Source organism: Pelodiscus sinensis, chromosome 1 (genome assembly GCF_052426305.1).
Source record: "Pelodiscus sinensis isolate ZL-2025 chromosome 1, ASM5242630v1, whole genome shotgun sequence".
NCBI classification, from domain to species: domain Eukaryota; kingdom Metazoa; phylum Chordata; order Testudines; family Trionychidae; genus Pelodiscus; species Pelodiscus sinensis.
Window position 1 is genome coordinate 273,807,278 of NC_143052.1, and position 23,470 is coordinate 273,830,747.

At 44.0% G+C, this 23,470-nt stretch overlaps 1 protein-coding gene across 6 annotated transcripts in view; it reads right to left on the reverse strand.

Moving 5' to 3' along the window:
* The window catches only part of PIBF1 (progesterone immunomodulatory binding factor 1), a 146,336-nt gene that overhangs the window by 33,180 nt on the left and 89,686 nt on the right, over positions 1-23,470 (reverse strand). For all 6 annotated transcript variants that reach the window (XM_075918902.2, XM_075918899.2, XM_075918900.2 and 3 more), the window contains 3 exons: positions 16,324-16,414; positions 6,320-6,422; positions 1,970-2,100 (listed from right to left, as the gene is read on the reverse strand). In XM_075918902.2, the coding sequence (XP_075775017.1) occupies positions 1,970-2,100; positions 6,320-6,422; positions 16,324-16,414 (325 nt within the window). The remainder of the gene's footprint in view (positions 1-1,969; positions 2,101-6,319; positions 6,423-16,323; positions 16,415-23,470) is intronic.

The following is a 23,470-nucleotide window of genomic DNA, read 5'->3' on the forward strand; positions in this document are numbered from 1 at the left end:
AAGTCTCTGAGCTGGGGCACTGGGACGAGCCTGACACCATCAGTGGAGCACCCACGGGGACCACCTGAAGTAGTGAATTGTTTCTAAGTAATTTTGTGCCACCTGGCTGTGGAGCTTGCTAATAGCTACTCTGGCTCATGACATAACTTGGAGGTATTTCAGGGTTACTTTAATTAGCATCCCACTTCAGACTTTAAGTGCAATTTTGCTGTCTGAGGATTGCCGCAGCGCATCTGTGTTCTGTCTCATCCCGTTTGGCTGGCCAAGCTCCCAGCACAGTTCTTATGCTAAGAGCTGTTAGAGGGCAGCATTTGAAATCCTCAGCTAGTCATATAGGTAAGCTTTAGGTCTGCTTTGTACAGTTAGAGCTGGGCAAAGTAGACTTAAAGGAGGTGGCGGGAATCAACGATCTAGCTCAGAAACTTAAAGAAAAATATAATTTCCTTCCTAGTCATTCTAGTGGGTTATTAAGCCTGAAATCTAGTTATTATAATTTAAATGTGAATAGTTATTTCACTGGTAATCAAAGCAGCTTTCTGAGACATGTAAAAAATTAAGCCAAAATGTGATAAATATTATTTCCATTTTACAAATAAAGTCATACAGGATGAAAAACCAGTTTTTCAAAGCTTCCTGCCCCAAACCTCTCAAAACTACATCAAAATGGCTAGGTGTGAGCATCATTTCTACTTGTTGAGGTAGAAGAGTACTGTTGTGTTATCTGAAAGCACTTCCTCTGTGTAGCTCTTATGCTGAACCATAAAAAATTGTCACAGGCACAAGTTATTAGATAGCCAAAAGCTGTATAAGCATTAGAGACTCTCATGTTTTAATGACCACAAATTGTCAGCTCTCAGAAACAATCTCAAGTAGGATTGGAAGCATCTGTAATAGCTTCTGATGACAGAGATGCAGACTGAAAAACTACATAGCCCTTTTATATCATTCACTTGAGAGACTTTTAGTCTTTCAAAATAAGAGTAAAAATGAATTCATTCTGTACAGGCAGTAACACCCAGTTTTTAATGGTTTCACCCACATTTGTGCATAAAATGTTATCTATGAGAAAGACGCCATGAGATTTGACATCAGTATGACGAAAAAACTCATTAATTTTCCAGGTTTCTGTTTCAAGAAGGGCTTGGGAAAATGGCAAAAAAAACTTTTCTCCGGAAGGAAAATTTTGACATCTGTTGAATCAAAGATACCCCTAAAAAAGATATTCTCTCAGTGGGATATCAGGGAAGTTTTCTCCCCAGTTCACTTGCATATCTGGAGTGTGAAACAAATGGTTCCTCTTCAAGCTGTTACATTTGTGAATTCCACTCAACTGTAGATTCTTTCCAAAGATTCCTTCAAATTAAATAACCATTCATTTGTAGATACATAGTCATTCCCTGTTACCTAAGGTGGTATGCTGTCACTATAACCAAGTACCAGCTCTGCACTGAGTGCTGTAGACAAAGTCTTGTATTGACAGCGAACCACAGTGTGTGAATGTATGCATCCAGTTACTACTTACTAAATAGTTAAAATTTTAATGTTGCTTTAGAAGTGTATTCTGTCACTTGCTCTTTATTTACATCTCAGATTGCAGTTCTCCCAGCTCAATAGACAGTTTCATCACATTATCTCTCCTTGGCTCCAAACTATTTCCTTGCCTCCATAGAATACCTGGTTTATTTCTCTCTGCTCACATGATGTTAGTCTGCTTCCCCCCCAGCTTACTTCCCTCTCTCATCTCAATCCACCTCCAAATTCCTCTTTAAATCCAATTCTTTCCCTATTTTCCTTTCTCCAACTCTGAAAAACTGAGGGAAAGTCTGATTACGAGAAATGCAACATGTAAAACTGGTTTAGAGAATGACACAGTAGCAAAGCCTCAAATATTATGACAGGTAATATTATTTTTCAAGGCTGGGATGCAGATAAATATAAAATGATATACACCACAATTTTTTGTATTTACCTGACATCTTTTTCAAGTTGTACAATATGTTCTTTCTGTAAATGTATCTGAGAATCTCGCTGCTGTACAGATTCAACGAGGTATTTATATGGTTGTTGTACTTGACTCAACAAAGAATTGGCTCTGTGAAGCTGTTTAAAGAAAAAAAGTGTTATTCATTTTAAAATTATAAAGTAGTACAGCACACTGATACTCCTTGAATCGTTAAGAGGAAGGGAAGATGATGGGAGCGGAGGAGATGGAGTTGATGTTTGAATTAAGGTACCTCAACTCCAGCTACACAATTAACATAGCTGGAGTTATCTTAATTTGAACTGCTGTGTAAGTAGAGATGTGGCCTAATTGGGTTTTGGATCAACTTGAATCCAGCTTCTGACCTCTATTCTCCACTGAAACTGTTGTCATCAGAATTTTTATTGGCCTCCTATTGTTCAAGTCTCAGAGTCTTTTCTCCACTTCATCTTCTTCAATATATTGACCATCTTTGACACCACTGAGATACTCCTCTTCTTACCCCAGCTTTCGTGACCCCATTTTGCCTCTGTGTTCAGTCTCTTTTGGTGGAGTATTCAAGCGCTCTGTCTTTTGCTATTTCCTTTCCTCGCTAAGCCCTATCTTTGGATGATCTTATTTACAATCATGGCTTCAACTATAATGATTATATTGATGACTCCTCCTCCCTCCCTTTTTTTAAATGCAATTGTTCTACTTTTGTCATCTTCTAAGATTAGGGATGTAAGTGACTAGTCAACTATCTGATAAGCATAAGCTTGTTGGACAGTTGATTAATGATGTGACTAGTCGTTATTCCCCCCCCACACACTTCTATCAGAGAGAGGCATCAAGGAGGAAGGGAGCAGGAGCCAGTATGGTCTCCATGGGAGGCAGGGGAGGTAGAGGCACAGCGGGAAATGGCATGAGCAGGGACTAATGCAGTCTCTGCTCGTACCGCTTCTGCCGCGATTCTGCTTTTGAAATGTACAAGAGCCTCTGTGGGGCTTCTGCTTTTCAAATGTACAAGATGGGTGTAAACCCTTTGTTTTCCTTCCCCCATTCCCACTGAAAAGTACCAGATTCAAGATGGATTCCAGCAGTAGGTGGAATAATCACATGTATCTGTAGGACCAACCACAATTTGGGCTTACAGGAAAAACAAAGCCAGGCCACTAAGGCCTTAAGTACCACTAATGGCTCTCACTATACATTATAGATTAATAAGCAGGTTTACACTTCGTATTTCTAACTTAACATACAAGAATGATCATGATTTCTTTGATAGGATAATGAGTCTTGTGGATAAGGGAGAAGCGGTGGATGTGGTATACCTAGACTTTAGCAAGTCATTTGATACAGTCTCGCATGATATTCTTATCAATAATAAGTTGGCAAATACAACTTAGATGGGGCTACTATCAGGTGGGTGCATAACTGGCTGGATAACCGTACTCAGAGAGTAGTTATTAATGGTTCACAATCTTGCTGGAAAGGTATAACAAGTGGGGTTCTGCAGAGGTCTGTTTTGGGACCGGCTCTCTTCAATATCTTCATCAACGATTTAGATATTGGCAAGAAAGTGCGCTTATTAAGTTTGCAGATGATACCAAGCTGGGAGGGGTTGCGACTAATCTGGAGGATAGGGTCATAATTCAAAATGATCTGGAAAAATTGGAGAAATGGTCTGAGGTAAACAGGATGAAGTTTAATAAAGACCATTGCAAAGTGCTCCACTTAGGAAGGAACAATCAGTTTCACACATACAGAATGGGAAGCGACTGTCTAGAAAGGAGTACGGCAGAAAGGGATCTAGAGGTTATAGTGGATCACAAACTGAATATGAGTCAGCAGTGTGATGCTGTTGCAAAAAAAGCAAACATGATTCTGGGATGCATTAACAGGTGTGTTGTGAACAAGACATGAGAAGTCATTCTTCTGCTCTACTCTGCACTAGTTAGGCACCACATTTCAAGAAAGATATGGAGAAATTGGAGCGGGTCCAGAGAAGAGCAACAAGAATGATTAAAGGTCTAGAGAACATGACCTATGAAGAAAGGCTGAAAAAATTGGGTTTGTTTAGCTTAGGAAAGAGAAGATTGAGGGGGGACATGATAGCAATTTTTAGGTATCTAAAAGGGTGTCATAAGGAGGAGTGAGAAAACTTGTTCATCTCGTCCTCTGAGGATAGAACAAGAAGCAATGGGCTTACACTGCAGCAAGGGAGGTTTAGGTTGGACATTAGGAAAAAGTTCCTAACTGTCATGGTAGTCAAACACTGGAATAAATTGCCCAGGGAGGTTGTAGAATCTCCATCTCTGGAGATATTTAAGAGTAGGTTAGATAAATGTCTATCAGAGATGGTCTAGACAGTATTTGGTCCTGCCATGAGGGCAGGGGACTGGACTCGATGACCTCTTGAGGTCCCTTTCAGTCCTAGTATTCTATGATTCTATGCACACACATGAAATATAAACATTCAGGGGACTCTCAGGTTTTTGAATGATAGGTTAATTTACCTATTTTGCATAAAGCACATTTGAGATATGCATATTTATACTAAAAATGTATTTCCATAAAAATATGGGAGCATAGTGTTGTACTCATCCTTGGAGTAGATATGCTGTCCCGGTATAAAAAGTGACTTGCACTAATGCTGCTCACCAGAGTTTGAAACAGAGGTAAAGAGAAATCAGTGTTACCAATCTATGCATTCACAAATAATAGGTCATGCTCCCAAAAGTTTTGAATGGCTTAAAATAAATGAGATTTGAAATTGAGTTGAAACTGAGATTTTATTTTCCTTCTGGCATTGAAGCATTTAGGTTTCATATTATCAAGCTTTTCTCCACAATCATGAAGGATAAAACCTTAGTTTTTTAAAAATATGAAAGCTGAGATTCTCAGGAAATAACAAGATTCCAGCAGCTATAGCTGTATGAAAAAATATTATTTTTCACAAGACTCAAGATAAGATTGTGATAGTTGGCAACACTGCAGTATAAATATTTATTTATGTATTTATTTATTTAACCTGACATCTATAGGAAGAACACGCAGCCACCCATCTGAAAAGACAGTTAACTGGTAGGAGACTGGATTGGCTTACCAGGGAAATCCTTGGTGAATTTAAGCACAAAAAGTAAGCTTACAAGAAGTGGAAACTTGGACACATGACTAGGGAGGGGTATAAATCATGTCCTTAGCTTTAATCAGAATCTCTCTCTGCTTTCATTCACTGATGAATTTGGACTAATAAAAGTTAAGTTTCTGGAGCACTTGCAGGAAGCTTGAAAGGTAGAGGTATGGCACTTCTCCACACGTTCTCCCAATTCAAACACTGGCAGGCGGTGTCAAATTATTACACATGTACCTTAAACATAATTAAAACAGCTTTTAAATTGTGTTAAAAGAATCATGATTGACAGGCCACAAAGCTTGTCACCTAAAAATGTCAAAGCTGTTCCAAATTCAAGGGACACTGGTAAGAGTATAATATAGTTCTGTTATCCAAATTAAGTGATACAATAATCTTAAAATCAAACTATTAAACCTCACAACTAAAGCATAATCTGCCTGAGACTTCAATAAGGGGATAATGGCACCTGTGACAATTTACGACTAATGAAGCTCTTTCATTCTTAAAATGAGAGTCTGAAGGAAAACGTAACTCCTAAAAATACCCTAGGCATTACTAAATTTGAGTCTGTGGGTTTTACTCTGTTTTTATTATTCATTCTCAATGTCAAAGTAATATAACTTTCGCTAATAAAGTGATTAAAATAACGTACTGTAACAGATATAGGTGCTTATAATAATTAAATTAACAAACATTTTTAAAAAACAGAATACAGAATTTTCCTTAATGCATTTAACATAATATTATCATATGTCACCCAGATATAACCCGAATTTGTGTGTTCAAAAACAGGCCTAAATAAATGCAAAGTAGGAAGCTTTTACAGATATGCAATATCATAAAATGTGGTTTAAATAAAGTGAGATTTAAAAAGCACACCTGTGTAAGTAGTAATGAGGTATTGGTTGAAAAATTAACCATCATAGAAAATGCCAAACTAGTTCGTTTGTTCGTCATCTGCTCAAAAATTAGAGCTTTGTCTAGTCTACATTCTTGTTTAGTCTGTACAGTAATCTCTCATTTTGATCTGTTTTACAATACATTATGCATTGCTTTGAATAGGTTTAGCATAAATGTGTTTCTGTTAATTAAAAGCTCATTTTGAGACAGCAAGCAAATACATTATAAACTTTGTTTAGAAAATAACTTTTATATAAAGGACTGCTCTGCAATATTTATAGTGCCATTATATATTTGTTTCTTTTGTGAAAGTAATTTACCTCTTGTGAAATCTGTGTGACTTGTTCTTTCTGATTTTCCAGATCTTTTACAAGCAATGAGTTTTGCTTTTCTAGCTGCAGTAACCTTCTTGCCAAGTGAACGCTGTGCCAAAATAAATAAATAAAATGAATGATAAATAAATAAAATTCAAGTGAAATGTTTTCCAAAACATGCAAAATGCATTCTAACACCTATATTTTAATTTTTCATTAATGCAAAAATGTAAACAGGTAGAAATGAACAGTAAAATGTTATAAATAATAGTCAAATTTTGACTAACAAGTAAATAGAGGTCTGAAAATCTGCAAATATGCTCAGACCATTTTTGTGGATCGCAGGCTGGATCTGGATGCACAGGTGGCAGGAGGTTTTAGGGAGAAGTAGGGGCACTTGAGGGTTTGGCACAGCCTCGAATCATGGTGACATGTGGAACTGTTTAGCAGAGCCTTGCAAATCTGCAGACTATTTTTATGGATAGAAGATCAGAGGCAGATACAAATTTTGGTATCTGTGCAGGGATTCGCAAATCAATGCTAAAATTTTAATTGCACTCAAGTAACATTTCCACAATAACATAACCACGGTACTATGTTCACTAAGGCAATTTACCTCTATCATTTTACAATATTATATTAATTCAATGTAATTAACTATACTGGAAGGCTCTTACCTTCTCATAAACAAATATATACTACATTATTACACAAAATAATTTTAAGTGATATAATTATGTATAACACTGGAATAGATTTCAGAATGTTAAATAATGTTTACTTATCCTACAATGTATGTGGTACTTTGAGATGTGTTGTTGTCATGTATTGGATTTTTAGCATATATAGCCCTCCCATGTGCCACTCCTTGCCCCCCCTCCATAGCTCAGAGTATAAGGAGCAGGGTAACTGCAACCACTATCCAGTTCTTCTCTAAAACAGAATCCAGACTGTTAAGATCTATATAGTAGCACAGAAGTAGGGCAAAAAGCAGAACACATGTGACCAATACCTCTCAAAGAATTACAATTATGTATATGGTTCTTCCTCTTCAATGACTGTCCATGTGCATAGAGCTCTGTACAGATACAAAAATTAGAATATGCATCTGCAAAAATGATCCGCTGATATCCACAGCCACAGATATCCACGGCTATAAAGCGGATATATGCAGATTTGCAGGACTCTACACATATACTCTGGTGATTTATACTCAACTCCAGGTAACTGCTCTGTAAATATATAAAAATGGAACATCTTATAGGGCAGTAGAAGGTAAATGAACTCTAGTGGAAAGGGCCCTAATCTGCCAAGATTAGGTCTAAGTAGACCATCACATAACATGTCTTAATACAGTCTGAGATCCATGTTGAGAGTCTGAGTAGAAACAGGCTTACCTTTCATGAGTATCTACAGAGTTTCTAAAAGCTTTGTTCTATCCAGACAGTAAGAAAGAGAACACACAGCCTCTAAGGGATGGAGTATAGCATAATTCAGTCTGATGTGGGGGTTAGAGAAGAGAACAGGATGGATGAATCATTTGGTTAGAACAAAAATCAGAAACCACTCTGGGTAAAAACCTGGGCTGAGATCTTAAAGTTACTTTGTTCTTATAGGGTATGTCTACACTACATGGCTTCGTCGACGGAGCCATGTAGATTACCTTTGTAAACACAGGAAAATGAAGCAGCGATTTAAATAATCGCCGCTTCATTTAAATTTAAATGGCTTCCGCGCTGCATCGATCAGTTATTTGTCAGCACTGCGCTGTAGTCTGGACACTCCGCGATCGACATCAAAGGCATTTGTCGACCTCCCCGGTATGCCTCGTGGCATGAGGTTTATTGGGGAGGTCAACAAATGCCTTTGATGTCGACCGCGGAGCGTCCAGACTGCAGCACTGTGCTGCCAAATAGCTGATCGATGCAGCGTGGAAGCTATTTAAATTTAAATGAAGCGGCGATTATTTAAATCGCTGCTCCATTTTCCTGTGTCTACAAAGGTAATCTACATGGCTCCGTCGACGAAGCCATGTAGTGTAGACATACCCATAGAATGCAGCTTAGGGTGATTCTACCATAAAGACCTGAAATCTCACCTACTGTTCTAGTTGGCATAACACCTAGGAAAACAGTCTTCATGAACAGATAATACAAGGAATATACGGAGATCTCATTAAGCCTGCTAAAACAATGCTGAGGTTTCAGAAGGTGTAGTATTCTGAATAGTGGGAAAACATGAATGAGATCTTTGAGAACACTAAACATTGTTATACAAGAAAAACCAGTGTAGTCTTCCACCAGAAGCTGGAGAGCACTGTTCCCAGAAATAATGGTACTAGCACAGATTCCTCATGACATTGCTCCCTAGACATTGCTAATTACCATACTTCTCTTTTCTCTGCTAAAGCGAACAAAACATCTGTAACCACTATCTTGCCATCCCATCCTTATCTTCCAGTACTATCTCGTAAGAATGTGTTTTATGTGATTGAGAATTCTGGGCGCTCCTGGCACCACCCTTTCTCTTTTTAAAGCAAATAAATCAAATGTCACAAATGTTAAAATACTTTTGACTAAAGGCATAAAATAATATCTATTAAAACAGGGTTTTCAAAAAATGTATCATCCTGCAAATTTAGATTCTACAAAATAGTCTGAAAAGCTAATTCCAAAATAAGAGCATCATTTTGTTTGTGCTCCAGTCATTTCTCCCATTGAAAGTAATGTACCATACCAAAAACAGAAAACAAGAAAGTCCTAAATGTTGTTTTCAAAACAAACATAAAAATATAAAGGAATGCTTTTATTTCAATCAAATTTAAATTAAGCCGCAGTGAGCTCTTTTACTTTGTGCTATAGTTATACAAAGTCCTATGCAAGTCCTGTACCGCACTGTAATGCACTCTATTTTTGTTCCAAAAATGTATCCTATATTCACTAAAAAAAAAAAAAAAAAAAAAAAAACAGTGACTGTGTGAATTTCCTATAGTTACAGCAGTTTTTTTCCCAAATCTGAGACACGCCTTGAGAAAGGAACACACAGAATTAGTTAGAGGCATATGGAAGATGAATGCATTAAAAATGAATAGAACAGAATGGAATCACTTTAAAATTTAACAAAGGCTAAACACTTGCTTAGCTTAATCTTCCTTAAATGGGGGTTCAGATTTTGAAAATTTGTAAAGCACTGAACTACTGTATAAGCACATTTTTTTATTTTTAGGAATTATTTTTCAAAATACATTTTAAGAAGAAAGATTTTTATTTTTAACAACGTTGTAGATCAAGTCTCCTGTTGTTTCTTTGCACAAAACAGACTAACCAAGTGCTATTAAACAGATGATGGGCCACAAAGGAAATGCAATTAATAACTTATTAAAAAACTATTGTTACAAGATTACTAGACTGTAAATCCGCAATCAGATGACTAGTAGTATTTATGGCATGCTCTTTTCCTTCCCAAATGCAAGGTGAAAAAAGGATAGAATGGAAAAGACAAAAAGAAAAAAAAATACAGAACTTACTACTCCAAGGAATGACACCTGGGAAAGCACAGATCTACTCTACTTAATTTTCAGAGACCAAGAATTTAAAGTAATTTTTAGGGCTGTCAAGTGATTAAAAAAATTAATCATGATTCATCACACGATTAAAAAAATAATTGCACAATTAATCATGCTGTTAAACAATAATAAGACTCTAGCTAACCCCAGACTCTGTGTTGCACGGCCCCTTTGAAACACCATTGCAGCATTTCAAAGGGGCAGCACCGCAGAAGCTTGGGATCAGCTGCGCGGTGCTGCCCCCCTGAAAAGCAGCCATGGCATTTCAAAGGGTTCAAAGGGACAGCGCAATGTGGAGTCCCCAGCTGACCCCAGGCTCCGTGCAGCGCTACCTCAGCGTTTCAAAGGGGCAGGACTGCGGGAGCCCAGGATTAGTGATGCGTAGCTGCCACTTTCAAACGCCGCTATGGCATTTCAAAAGGGCAGTGCAACATGAAGCCTGGGGTCAGCTGGAGTCTCCAACTGACACCGGGTTTCATGCAGCACTGCCACCACAGTATTTCAAAGGGGGAGAGCGGCGGGAGCCTGGGATCAGCTGCCCCTTTGAAACACAGCAGCAGCATTTCAAAGGGGCAGCACCACGGGAGCCCAGGATCAACTGTGCAGAGCTGCCACTCTGAAACACCTCTGTAGCATTTCAAAGGAGCAGTGCAACATGGAGCCTGGGGTCAGTGCAGCGCTGCCACAGCAGCATTTCAGAGGGGCAGTGCCGTGGGAAGCCAGGTTATAAGCTGGAGTCCCCAGTTGACCCTGGCTTCGTGTAGCACTGCCTCTTTGAAATGCCACCGCAGCGTTTCAAAGGGACAACACCATAGGAGCCTGGGATCAGCTGGAGTCCCCAGCTGATCTGGACTCTGCTGCCTGTTTGAAACACAGCAGCAGTATTTCAAAGGGGCAGCACTGCATGGAGCCCAGGATCAGCTGGGAGTACCCAACTAACCCCAGCTCTGTAGAGTGCTGCCCCTTTGAAATGCCGCCGCTGCTGATCCTGGGCTCCGCATTACACTGCCCCTTTGAAACTCAGTGGAGGAGTTTCAAAGGGGCAGCACTGCACTGTTGATCCTGGGCTCCATCGGCGCTGACCCTTTGAAATGCCGAGGTGGTGTTTCAAATGGGCAGTGCCTCACAGCTGATCACAGGCTCTGCTTGTGCTGCTCCTCTGAAATGAAGGGGCGGTGTTTCAAAGGGGCAGCACTACGCAGAGCCCAGGCTAAGTTGGGGACTCCAGCTCATCCCAGGCTCCCACTATGCTGACCCTTTGAAATGTCCTGGCAGCATTTTAAAGGGGCAGTGCCTCAGAAGCACCTGCAATTAATGCATGTTAAAAAATGATTGCTTTAATTGTGCTCTGCATTAATTGCAGGCGTTAACATGTGTTAACTGACAGCCCTAATAATTTTGTTTTTTCTAAAAGTACCACACTACAGGTATTGACAGTCTTCCTTCATGCCATAAAAGTTTAACATGGCCTGCTATGTTCTAGAGCAGCAAGAGTGAGAGAGTTGCCAATGCTCCAGAGAATGGAAGACAGCTGAAGTCATCTCCAAACGGATCTATGCCTACCCATCTATTTTTGGGGGAGAAGCAATCCTGCTCTTAGTCAACATGGAGCACTACTGCGATGTTGCACTGATGAAGCCCTGGGGGTGATGAATATTCCAACGTAACAAACAAGCACCTATTTTAAAGCCTCTCAACTTTTGGACCTCTCATTAGTCCTGACCCAAACCTGGATGACACTTATGGAGCCTCTTGATGACAAACTCTCCATTGTGCTCAACATCCAGGAAATGCCAAAAGAACACACATTCCCATTGAGCCGCCCGGTTTATCAACAGGAAAGGGTACTTTTCCATTGTGCTGCAGGACCTGGTTGACCACCGTGGACTATTTACGGACCTGTGTGTGGGGTGGTCGGGCCGGGCACATGATGCTCGGATCTTCCGCAATTCACACCTGTACGAAAGGCTGCAGACAGGAACCTTCTTCCCCCAGCGAACCTCTGCTATTGGGGATGTAGAGATGCCGGTCTGCATTGTGGCCGATGCGGCATACCCCCTCATGCCCTGGCTTATGAAGCCATACACAGGGCATCTGACCCCGAGCAGGGAAGTGTTTAACGCGCACCTGACACGCGCACGTTTACATGTGGAATGCGCATTTGGCCAACTGAAGGGAAGGTTTAGGTGCCTGCTAACTCGCCTTGACATGGGGGAACACAATATCCCAGAGGTGGTGGCAGCATGTTGCATCCTCCACAACCTGGTGGAGAGCAAAGGGGAGGCCTTCCTCCCAGGTTGGGGGCCAATGGCTGAAGTGGAGGGCAGGCGGTTTGCGCAGCCTCGGACAGCTGCCGTTCGCCAAGCCCATCAGGTGGGGGTTCGCATCCGGGAGGCTCTGCGGGAGCGCTTCTCAGCTGGAGCCCTATGACTCCCCAAGGTATCCCAATGGGGTCTGTGGGCCTTCCCCCCCATCACAAAACCTTCCCTCCAACAATCCATCCCTGCATCAGCCTCTGAAAAGTTAAGGCGCACACACCATGTTAAACTTCAAAAATATGCTTATAAAGGAGTAACGTAAGAAATTATATCTGTAATACAAAACAGAATTGTTCAACAATAAAGTTCTTTTTTTAACTAACAACATGTGTTTATAACTGAGGTAGTAGGGGGGATTTCAACCTGGAGGGAGTGAGGGAGGGAGGGAGGATGGATTTCCAACATGGAGTGAGGGAGGGCAGACACCTTAAGGGTAATGGCGGCCTTGCCTGGGCCGCAAGGCTTTGCCACCCCTGGTCCGTGGACTCAGCCGTCCTCGGGCTCGAGTGGGGGCTGATAATAACTCTTCCCTAGCAGTGGGGGGGAGGGGCAGGGCTGGAGGGGTGGCAGGGGCGGAGGGAGAAGAAGGGGGGTCAGAGGGGGCTGGGGGGAGGACGGTGGGTCAGAGGGGGCTGGGGGAGGAGGACGGGGGGGTCAGAGGGGGCTGGAGCTGGATGGGCAGGAAGAGTCCCCAGGGGGAGAGGACCTGGCACAGCCAGGGACTCCCGGACGGTGGCACACATACTCCTCCACTCTGGGAGGAAGTCCTGCAGCAGGCAAGTATGCCACTGAGCCTCCTCCCTCGCTCTTTCTGCTATGGTCTTGTGCATGTTGGCCATGGTCCTTTCCATCTTCTCCATGGCCTCCACAGGACGCTTTAGGAGGTCATTGTAGGTCCTCCAATGCCTGCGGGTGCTGTGGGACCGGGTGGGTGGTGGCACAGGGGTTGAGCGGCGGCACAGGGGTTGAGCGGCAGACAGCAGCAGCAGGTCCGGCTGTGGAGAAGAAGAGGGAGAACCGATCAGTGTTAGCAATTCACACACAAGTCCATACAACAATGGATGGGAATGTTGTTACTGGTAGGCCACGTCTGGCCTTGCCAGCCGCCTCGGCTGCACAGGGGACCAGTTGTGGATAGGAAAATGTCCACCTCCACACCCTAGATCCTCCCGCCCTCCACTGTGGCTGTCCAGGCCAGATAAGTGTGCAGCCACAGTAGGACAGGGGCCTGCTGCACCTTGGGTCTCCCATGCCCCCCACCCACATACCCACCACCTGCCCGCCTGCTTGTACATGCACAGAGAGATGCAAGCTGTCCAGGAGGGAGGACCAAGATGTGAGCACTGCTCTGCATCCTCTCTGCTCCCACCTCCCCTGTTCTGTGTCTGGACTCACCTGATGTTCCTTTTTCAGCGTCGGACGGTGCCTGAGAGGCTTCCTCTGAATCTGGGACAGGCTGCAGACTCAGGGTCAGGGTGTCCTCTGTCTGCTCCTGTGCCGCCGCCTCCTCCTCCTCCTCCTCCTCAACATCTTCCATGGGGACCTCCTGCCGGCTATGCTGCACCGGTATGTGCAAGCCTGTCTGCACAAGCACTGATGCAGACATTGGTTCCTGGCCTCCCAGGATGCGGTCCAGTTCTTGGTAGTAGGTGCAGTGCACTGGGGCTGCACCGGAAGCCGAGCTCTGCTCTCGGGCCTTCATGTACCCCTGGCGCAGTTCTTTGACTTTTGCCCGGACTTGCTGGAGTGTCCTGGGATGGTGCCCTTTATCGGCCAGCCCCTGAGCCATGCGGCCATAGATATTAGCATTCCTGCGCCGGGTGTGCAGGGCCTGAACTGCTTCCTCCTCCCCCCACAGTTCTAACAATGTCAGGACCTCTGTCCCTGACCACGCTGGGGCTCTCTTTTTTTCAGCAGAGGGCACCCGAGATGGCTCCCTCGAAGGTCCTTGGGGGCCTCGTGGTGCTGGAGCTGCACACATGGCCACATGCAGGTTACGCTGGGAGAGCTCTGGGCTGACAGGATCTCTCTGTGGCCAGCTTCCTGCCACAATGCCTGCCAGGGATGTCTGTGTCTTTAAAACATGGCTACAGACAGGACCAAGAAGAGGTTTTTCCTAAAGAAGGACTCTCCAGCAGCGGGCTTCCCTGGAGGTCTCCTTCTGTCGACAAAAGGAACCCCTGCGTCCAGACTACCCTTTTTGTCGACAGAACTCTGTCGACAAAGACGTTATGCCTCGTAAAATGAGGTTTACCAGCGTCGACAAAACTGCTGAGTTCTGTCGACGTTATGTCGACAGAACTCAGCGGTAGTGTGGACGCAGGTATAGTTTTGTCGACAAAAGTCCACTTTTGTCAACAAAACTAGGTAGTCTAGACACACCCTTTGATTTAGCAGGTCTAGTAAAGACTCGGTAAATCAAATACTGAAGGCACCTCTATCGATGGTGGAACTCCTATTCCTTATGAGGAACAAGGGAAGTCAATGGGAGCGTTTCTCCTGTTGACCTCCCGCTGTGAGGATGGTACCGAAGCTTGGCTTAAAGTACCTCGACTCCAGCTACATTTCTTGTAACAGTTATCAGTGGTATGACCCTTGCCTAGATAGCAAAGGCAGTTGCCCTGTGGGTCGCTAACTGGCATAGGCCTGTGACAGCACATGATTTAAACCCAGAGGACTGGGGGCATGCCCTGTTCCTGGGCTCAGTCCCTTAGGGGACTATCTACAAACTCTAATGCAGGGGTTGCCAACCCGTTACAGATGAAGAGCCATAGTGATGGATATAGCGCAAAGAGCTGATGGGGAGGAAAGGGGAAAAGGCCTGGCCGCTGATCCGTTCAGAGCTCCGGGCCGCGGGTGTCGCAATTTTTTTCTTTGAAGAGCTGCATGCAGCTCGCGTTGGCCACCCCTGCTCTAATGGCTAACGATTACAACTTATTTGCACTGAAAAGGAGAGATGACACAAAGAATGCTGCAATTACAGCTAGCACACAGTTCCAAGGATTGTCACTGGCAGCAGGAAGGAACCAGAGAGAGGGAGGAGTACAATGGTATCCTATATAGCAAGGATAATAATTTTTGCCAAGGGGCCAGTTAAAAAATTGTTGAAGTAGCCCCAGGCCACCCGTGAGGCCTAACCAGGAAGGGGTGGGGCTACCACACCCCCAGACCATGATTGGTTTGGGGGATGGGGGAGCCCCTTTTCTCCCCCTTCCCACTAGGCACCATGCCCTGGAGGAGGCTTGGCACACTCCCCCACTCCCAGGCCAATCAGGGCCTGGCGTTGGGGGAGCATGGGAAGCAGCCTACCCCTGTGAGGAACACATGGCACTTTGAAGTACTGCGGGCTCCTGACAGGGCTGGGGCAGGGCAAAGGAAGCTTCACACAGTTTCCCTGCCCCCAGACCCTGATTGGCCTGGGAAGCGCATGAAGCCTCCTCTGCTCCATTCCATCCTCTCCCCCCTGCAAGCAGTGCGCGGCGCTTCAAAGCACCACGTACTCCTGGCAGGGTGGGAGGAGGCTTCGGTGCACCCTGACTGGTCTGGGGGCGGGGAAGCAGCAGGGCCTCTGCAGGCCAGATCCACCGCAGAGGCTCTTTTGCCCAACCCTACTTTATAGCATACCATATGTACACCACCCAAGGATTTGCTAGAGGCCAGTCCCCTATGAATACTGCTGAGGGAAAATTTTCTGGCGCCTAGGCATGTGGCAAGCACACATACCTAAGTTGAACAGACACGAGCAATCACTCAAAGAAGAACCACTGTTTTCAAGATTATTTCTACAGACTGAAGTCTCAGAGGAGTAGCCATGTTAGTCTGTAACTTTAAAAACAATGAGTAAAACAAAACAATGGCACCTTACAGACTAACAAGGTAAAAGGTAAAAGCTTTTGTGTGTAAAACATCTTCTGATGAAATGGGTTTTGCTCACAAAAGCTCATGATCCTATATCTTTGTTAGTCTTTAAGGTGCCACAGGACTACTCATTTCCACATACTGGATAGTTATGTAAATCAACTAACAATATTACTTGGTATCATTCAAATTGGCTGGTTTCCAAAATTTGTGATATACCGAATCTATTTTAATTTAGGTTAGACACAAACCAGAGACTCAGTTCTCACCTTTGCTTTAACCGCCTTTTGGCTGTTGTAGGAACGTTTGCACCATACCCATAGGAAAAGAGTATCCTTTCTGCTTCATCTTCATTTTCCACTGTAAACAAAATGAAACAAAAAGTTGTGTCCTATACTTTAAAAATATTGATCATCAAAAGAACATAGTTACAGAGGAAAAATGTTACTTACTACTTCTGAAACTACTGTTTTTCGAGATATGGGTACAGATGAGTATTACACTAAGATGTGCATGTGCCCAAGAGCCAGAGAGCACAAGCATGCCCCACTGGATACTTCCTGGCAATGTTCTTCATTTTAAAGATGAATAACTTACATAGACTATTTAAGAGCAGCACTCCCCTGCCTCTCCCGAGTTCCTTTTCACTGGAATCCTAAATGGAGATTCTGATACAAAGGGAACAGAGGATGGAATACATGTCTGCAACTACATCTCAAAAGAACAACAGTAACAGAACAGATAAGTAACTATTTTTTCTTCACGTGGTAACAGACTTGTATTCCACTTAGGTGACTCACTAAGGGTATGTCTAGACTACATAACAGTGTGGACGCAAAGGACAGTTTAGATGCAATAATGCTTTCTATCGACAGAACTCTGTCGATAAAAGGCGTTATTCCTCATAGAATGAGGTTTACATACGTCGACATAACTCAAAGGCAGTGTGGATGCAGGTATAGTTTTGTCGACAAAAGTCCACTTTTGTCGACAAAACCCTGTAGTCTAGACACACCCTACGAGTAAAAGAAAGAGGTGTGGCTCAGAGAACTTAAAACAGTGACTGCAGAACTGCTTTTCCAAAGTTTGCATTTGATCTAGACACAATATTACTTTGCGTCATTCCAAAGTGGTGGTAGTGATATCATTCATGAAAGACTAATAGTGGTCCTCCAAATGACCAATATGAACACTTCACCAGAAAGGTGACCAAAACTGCCAGTGCCCTCATCGAATGAGCCGTCTGTCTCTGGGGAGCTGTGGCCTGAGCTCCTGTATACACCATCATAAAACTGCAAGTAACCCATTTGGAAATCTGTGCAAAAACAGCCTGTCCTTTATTTAATCCACACAGCAGACAAAACGTCAATGTGATGCATGAAATGATTCAGTCCTTGACAGACAGAATATCAAGGATCACCTTACATTCAATGAATGAAGGAGTTGCTCATCTGCATTTGAGTGACTACTTAGGAAAAATAAAGGTAAGTCTATTGTTTGGTTAAGGTGAAACTATTAAACTGTTAGAGAGTATTTGCTTATATGGATGATCAATCGTTAGGGTCTTCAGTTTACACACTCTCCTTGTGGATACTATGACCATAATAAAGGATGGTTTTTTATATGGTGGCAGCAAGGGCGACAGAGAATGAGTTGCTAGGGACTCAAAACAAGGTCCCACAAAGTAACTGCTAGTTTTATAGATGTGAAAATTATGCATGATGCCTTTAAGAAATCTAACTACCATGAAGTCAGCGAAATCCGACTTTCTTTCCCCTCCTCAATGAGCTGAGAAAGAGAAGGGAAGGTTACTCACTCCAGTAACTGGAGTTCTTTGAGATATTTCCCCGTGAGTGCTCCACTTAGGTATGTCAGGGCCACTATGCGCACAGCCTGGAGATCTTTGGTAGTAGTCCCAGGCCGCTGGCGCATGCTGTGCTATTGAACAATTGTTCTGATTGACAGTTAGGCACATGCCGGCAGTCATTCCCTTTGTTCCTTCTCTATGCTGGACTCTGTTAGCCTGGAGCAGAGGGGATGAGGGTGGGTGTGGAGTACCCACAGGGACACATCTCGAACAACTTCAGTTACTGCACAAGGTGACTAACCTTCCCTTCTTCTTTGAGGATACCAGTGGGTGCTCCGCTTAGGTGACTATGGAGAAGTACTCCTGCTTGGCGGTGGGTGCTCCGTGTTGCAGGAATGGATGTTGGACAGTATGGAACATACAAATCTAGGCTGTGTCTAGACTACATTCTATTTTCAAAAGAGGATATGCAAATTAGAAAATAATTCCCATGGAATTTGCATATCTTCTTCTGCTCTCACTTTCAAAAGAGGATCTTTCAAAAGTGAAAGTAGTCTGGATGCGTTTTTTTCAGGGAAAAAAACCCTTTTTCGAAAAAAACTGTTCTTCCTTAAAAATGAGATTTACAGTTTTTTTTGAAAAAGGGATTTTTCCCCCAAAAAACACATCCAGACTACTTTCACTTTCAAAAGATCCTCTTTAGAAAATGAGATTAGAAGAAGAAACAAAAAAAATCTTTTTCCTCTTTTGAAAAAACAAAACAAAACGCAGTTTAGACGTACCCCTAGTGTCTGAGTCCTGAAAGGACTGAGTGGTGTAATGTTTTGCAAAGGTATTAGCCGAAGCCTATGTGGCAGCGCTGCAAATGACATCTATGGGAAGACCTCTGAGGAAAGCAGTTGTGGTAGCTAGCTCTCGTGGAATGCGCCCGTATGACTGTTGGCAGCTGTCTATGTTAGTGGATGTAAGCCAGTTGTATGCACGTAGAGATCCATTTGGATATTTGTTGTTTGGAAACTGGTTGCCCTCTGGACCTATCTGCGCATGACAAAGAGTCTGGGAGTACATCTGAAGTCTGTTATGTGTTTGAGGTAAAAAGGCTAATGCCCTGTGTACATCCAGCATGTGCAGAGCTGCCTGGTTGCTGTCCTCGTGTGGTTTTGGGAAAAACACAGATAGGTATATCAGTTCATTACTGTGGAACGAGGTAGGAATTTTGGGAAGGAATTGCAGGTGGGTTCTAAGGACGACCTTGTCCTTGTGGAACACCATATATGGTGGGTCCACCATGAGTACCACTGTGTCTCCCACTCTCCTGGCCAACGTTATTGCTACGAGAAAGGCCACTTTCATTGATAGGTAAAGTAGCGAGGAAGTTGCCAGTGGTTCAAAAGGCTGTCTCATAATTGAGTCTAGCACGAGGTTCAAATCCCATAATGGCTCTGGGTCCCTACGTGGTGGGCATAGGTTCCGTATTCCTTTCCAAAATCTTTTAATGCATGGATGAGAGGAAACAGAATATCATCCTTGGACTGGTGAGTGTATTGCTGATATACCTCTCAAATTTACGTTGATGGTACTCATTGACAGTCCTATGTCCTGCCTGGAACGTTCTTATATGTAGTCTAGCATTTGTGACTATGAAGGTGGATGCTGCCATGTGCCCAAAAATTTGCAGGCATGTACGTGCCGTAGCGTGTGGTCTGCACTGTACCGTCGTGACCAAGTCGCATAGATGCGACCATCTGTGGGTAGACAGGGAGGCTATACTCCGGGTGCAATCCAACTGCACTCTTATAAATGCCAATCTCTGGGTAGGAGTCAGGGTATACTTGTCCAAGTTCAGTAGGAGCCCGAGCGTGTCGAATAACGCTCTTGTCATCTCCAATGATTGTCCTGTGAGCCTGTAGGTGGGTGCCATGATCAAGCAATCATCGAGGAAGGGACATATGTTTATCTGCTTTCTTCGCAGATGTGCTGCCACCATGGAGAGGACTTTGGAAAAAACTCTCGGTGCTGTGGACAGACCCAACAGGAACACCCTGCACTGATAGTGCCAGTCCTTGATGGTGAACCTGAGGAATCGTCTATGTGCCGGGTGAATTGATATATGAAAACATGCGTCCTTGAGGTCGAGGGTAAATAGCCATGCTCCTTTCTCTAGGGCAGGTATGATCTTTGCCAATGTAACCATCTTGAATAGTTGATACTCGATGAACTAGTTGAGTCCATGAAGATCTAGGATGGGCCTCCACCCCCGATTTCTTGACAGTTAGGAAGTATCGGGAACAGTATCCCATCCCGTGTATTGGGTAGGTACCTCCTCTATAGCACCTAGCTGCAAGAGGCACTGCGCCTCCACCAGGAGCACTCTTTCGTGAGAGGGATTCCTAAAGAGGGCAGAGACGGGGAATAGGTTGGTGGAACTGCTGTGAATGATCTGTAGTATCTGATTTGTATTATTTCTAGGACCCATTGGTCCGAGGTGATGGTTTCCCATGATGGGTAAAAGTTGGCAAGTCTGTTTCCGAATATCTGTTCCCCTAGGTCTGCCTGCCGTGGAGGATTGGGAGCTGTCGTGCCCTTGACCAATGCCTCAAATTTGCTGGCGCGATGTGTAGTGATGTGAGGTGAGAATATTCTCTAGAGAATATTCTCCGAGAACGAGAATATTCTGAGAATATTCCCCAAAAGATTATTTTCCGAGAATTGTTGAGAATTTTCTAATTTTTCATTTCCTCTTGAAATAATATATTGTATTCATCTTTTAGAATACCCTGAATGTTGAAGAGCTTTCTTGATCATTCAAGATAGTTTGAGAACATTATAGAACATTCCGTAATGTTATGGAACATTCTAAAACACTCATGAGTCAGGAATTCTGACTGTCATGGAACTTTCTGGAAGCATCACAAAAAGCATATAAAGAGGCAATAACACATTTATTCTCTTTTGTGAAAGGTGTAATTGTGTTTTCATCAGTATGAAAAGAAGAACTAAGCCTAAAAGCGATGTGTGGGATTATTTCCTTCATAAAACAGGAAGAGTATGTCTACTCTACAGCACTAATTCGAACTAATTTAGTTCGAATTAGTGAATTCGAACTAAGCTAATTCGAATTAGCGCATCTAGACTTAAAAACTAGTTGGAATTAGCGTTTTGCTAATTCGAACTAGCATGTCCACACTGAGTGGACCCTGAACCGAGGTTAAGAATGGCCGGAAGCAGTGCCGGCAGGGCATCAGAATAAGACTTAGAGCGTGGAGCTGCTGTCTCAGGCTAGCCGAGGGCTGTGCTTAAAGGGTCCTGACCCCCACCCCGGACAGACAGTTCTTAGGGGTTCCCCGCTTGCAAAGCAGTCCTGGCTTGGAGTGCCCTGAGTGCCCACACTTGGCACATCACAGTACTCAGCCATCAGCCCAGCTGCACTTGCCGTAGGCTGCCATCCGGGGGGGGGTGTTAATCGGGGGGCTGCAGGACAGCTTCCACCCCGAGGAGCCCGCAGAGCCACCCCAGTCCTCCCCATCGGGGGCTCATACCCCATTCCTCCCTCACCTCCTTCCACTTACCCCTTCCTAGCCCCCCTTCCTGATGTACAAAATAAAGGACACGTGTGTTCAAAAATAGAAACTCTCTTTATTGAGCAAAACTGGGGGAGACTGGGAAAAGGAGGTGGGAGAGGGGAAGAGAAAGGGTGGAAGAGGGGAGGGCAACTAAAATGATCAGAGGTTTGGAACAGGTCCCATATGAAGAGAGGATAAAGAGACTGGGACTTTTCAGCTTAGAAAAGAGGAGGCTGAGGGGGGATATGATAGAGGTCTATAAAAGCATGAGTGGCATGGAGAGGGTGCATAAAGAAAAGTTCTTCATTAGTTCCCATAATATAAGGACTAGAGGACACCAAATGAAATGAATAGGTAGAATCATAGAATAATAGGACTGGAAGGGACCTCAAGAGGTCATTGAGTCCAGCCCCCCGCCCTCAAGGCAGGACCAAGCTCCGTCTACACCATCCCTGACAGATGTCTATCTAACCTGTTCTTAAATATCTCCAGAGAGGGAGATTCCACCACCTGCCTTGGCAATTTATTCCAATATTTGACCACCCTGACAGTTAGGAATTTTTTCCTAATGTCCAATCTAAACCTCCCCTGCTGCACTTTAAGCCCATTACTCCTTGTCCTGTCCTCAGAAACCAAGAGGAACAAATTTTCGCCTTCCTCCTTGTGACACTCTTTTAGATATTTGAAAACCGCTATCATGTCCCCCCTTAATCTTCTTTTTTCCAAACTAAACAAGCCCAGTTCATGAAGCCTGGCTTCATAGGTCATGTTCTCTAAACCTTTAATCATTCTTGTCGCTCTTCTCTGTACCCTTTCCAATTTCTCCACATCTTTCTTGAAATGTGGTGCCCAGAACTGGACACAGTACTCCAGCTGAGGCCTAACTAGTGCAGAGTAGCAGGCTTCAAACTAATAACAGAAAGTTCTTCTTCACAAAGCAAATAGTAAACCTGTGGAACTCCTTGCTGCAGGAGGCTGTGAAGGCTACAACTAGAACAGAGTTTAAAGGGAAGTTAGATCAAGTCATGGAGGTTTGGTCCATGGAGTGGTATTAGCCAGGGGGTAGGAATGGTGTCCCTGCCCTCTGTTTGTGGAAGGCTGGAGATGGATGGCATGAGACAAATGGCTTGGTCATTGTCTTCGGTCCATCCCCTCTGGGGTACCTAGTGTTGGCCACTGTCGGCAGACAGGCTACTGGGCTAGATGGACCTTTGGTCTGACCCAGTACGGCCATTCTAAGCTCAGGGCTCAGGGTCAGGGGTCTCACTGGACCACCTTGATTTTCATGCAAACCTGCTTCTGAGTGGCCAGGCTGGCAGCTATCCTGCCCTAGACGGCTACTTTCCTGTACCTAGTGTGGAGGTCATGGATGAGGTCCACTATGTCCGTACTAGACCAGGCGGGTGCCCGCCTCTTGCGGCCCCGGGCAGGCTCCTGGGAGCCACCAGCCTGGTCCCGGGAAGAGGCGGAGGGCTGGGTGGCAGCGGGTGGCTGGCTCGAGCTGTGCCAGGTGCAGGGTCTGCTGGCTGGGTGCTGGCAGGCTTGCACCTTGCATGGGCACCGTAGCCAGCCCGTGCCCCTTTAAGGGCTCTAGGGCCAGGAGGGGGGCAGAAGAGTTTCCCTGGTGGTGCCCAGAGTGGCCACCAGGGAAAGCTGGGGAGGGCTAGCCTCCCACTAGTTCGAATTAAGTGGCTACACAGCCCTTAATTCGAACTAGTTAATTCGAACTAGGTGTTAGTCCTCGTGGAATGAGATTTACCTAGTTCGAATTAAGCGTTCCGCTAGTTCGAATTAAGTTCGAACTAGCGGTTTGCATGTGTAGCGCCTATCAAAGTTAATTCGAACTAACGTCTGTTAGTTCGAATTAACTTTGTAGTGTAGACATACCCTTAAAGACAAAGTGTTATATGAATACTGCAAGGCTGAATACATCAGAAATGCGACAAGGATGAGAAAGCATATTTCCAGTTGTTTGAAGACTCCTGCTTACATCAAGGAAAAGGCAACAAAATTCTCAGAGTCCAGAAGCAGATCACCTCAACCATC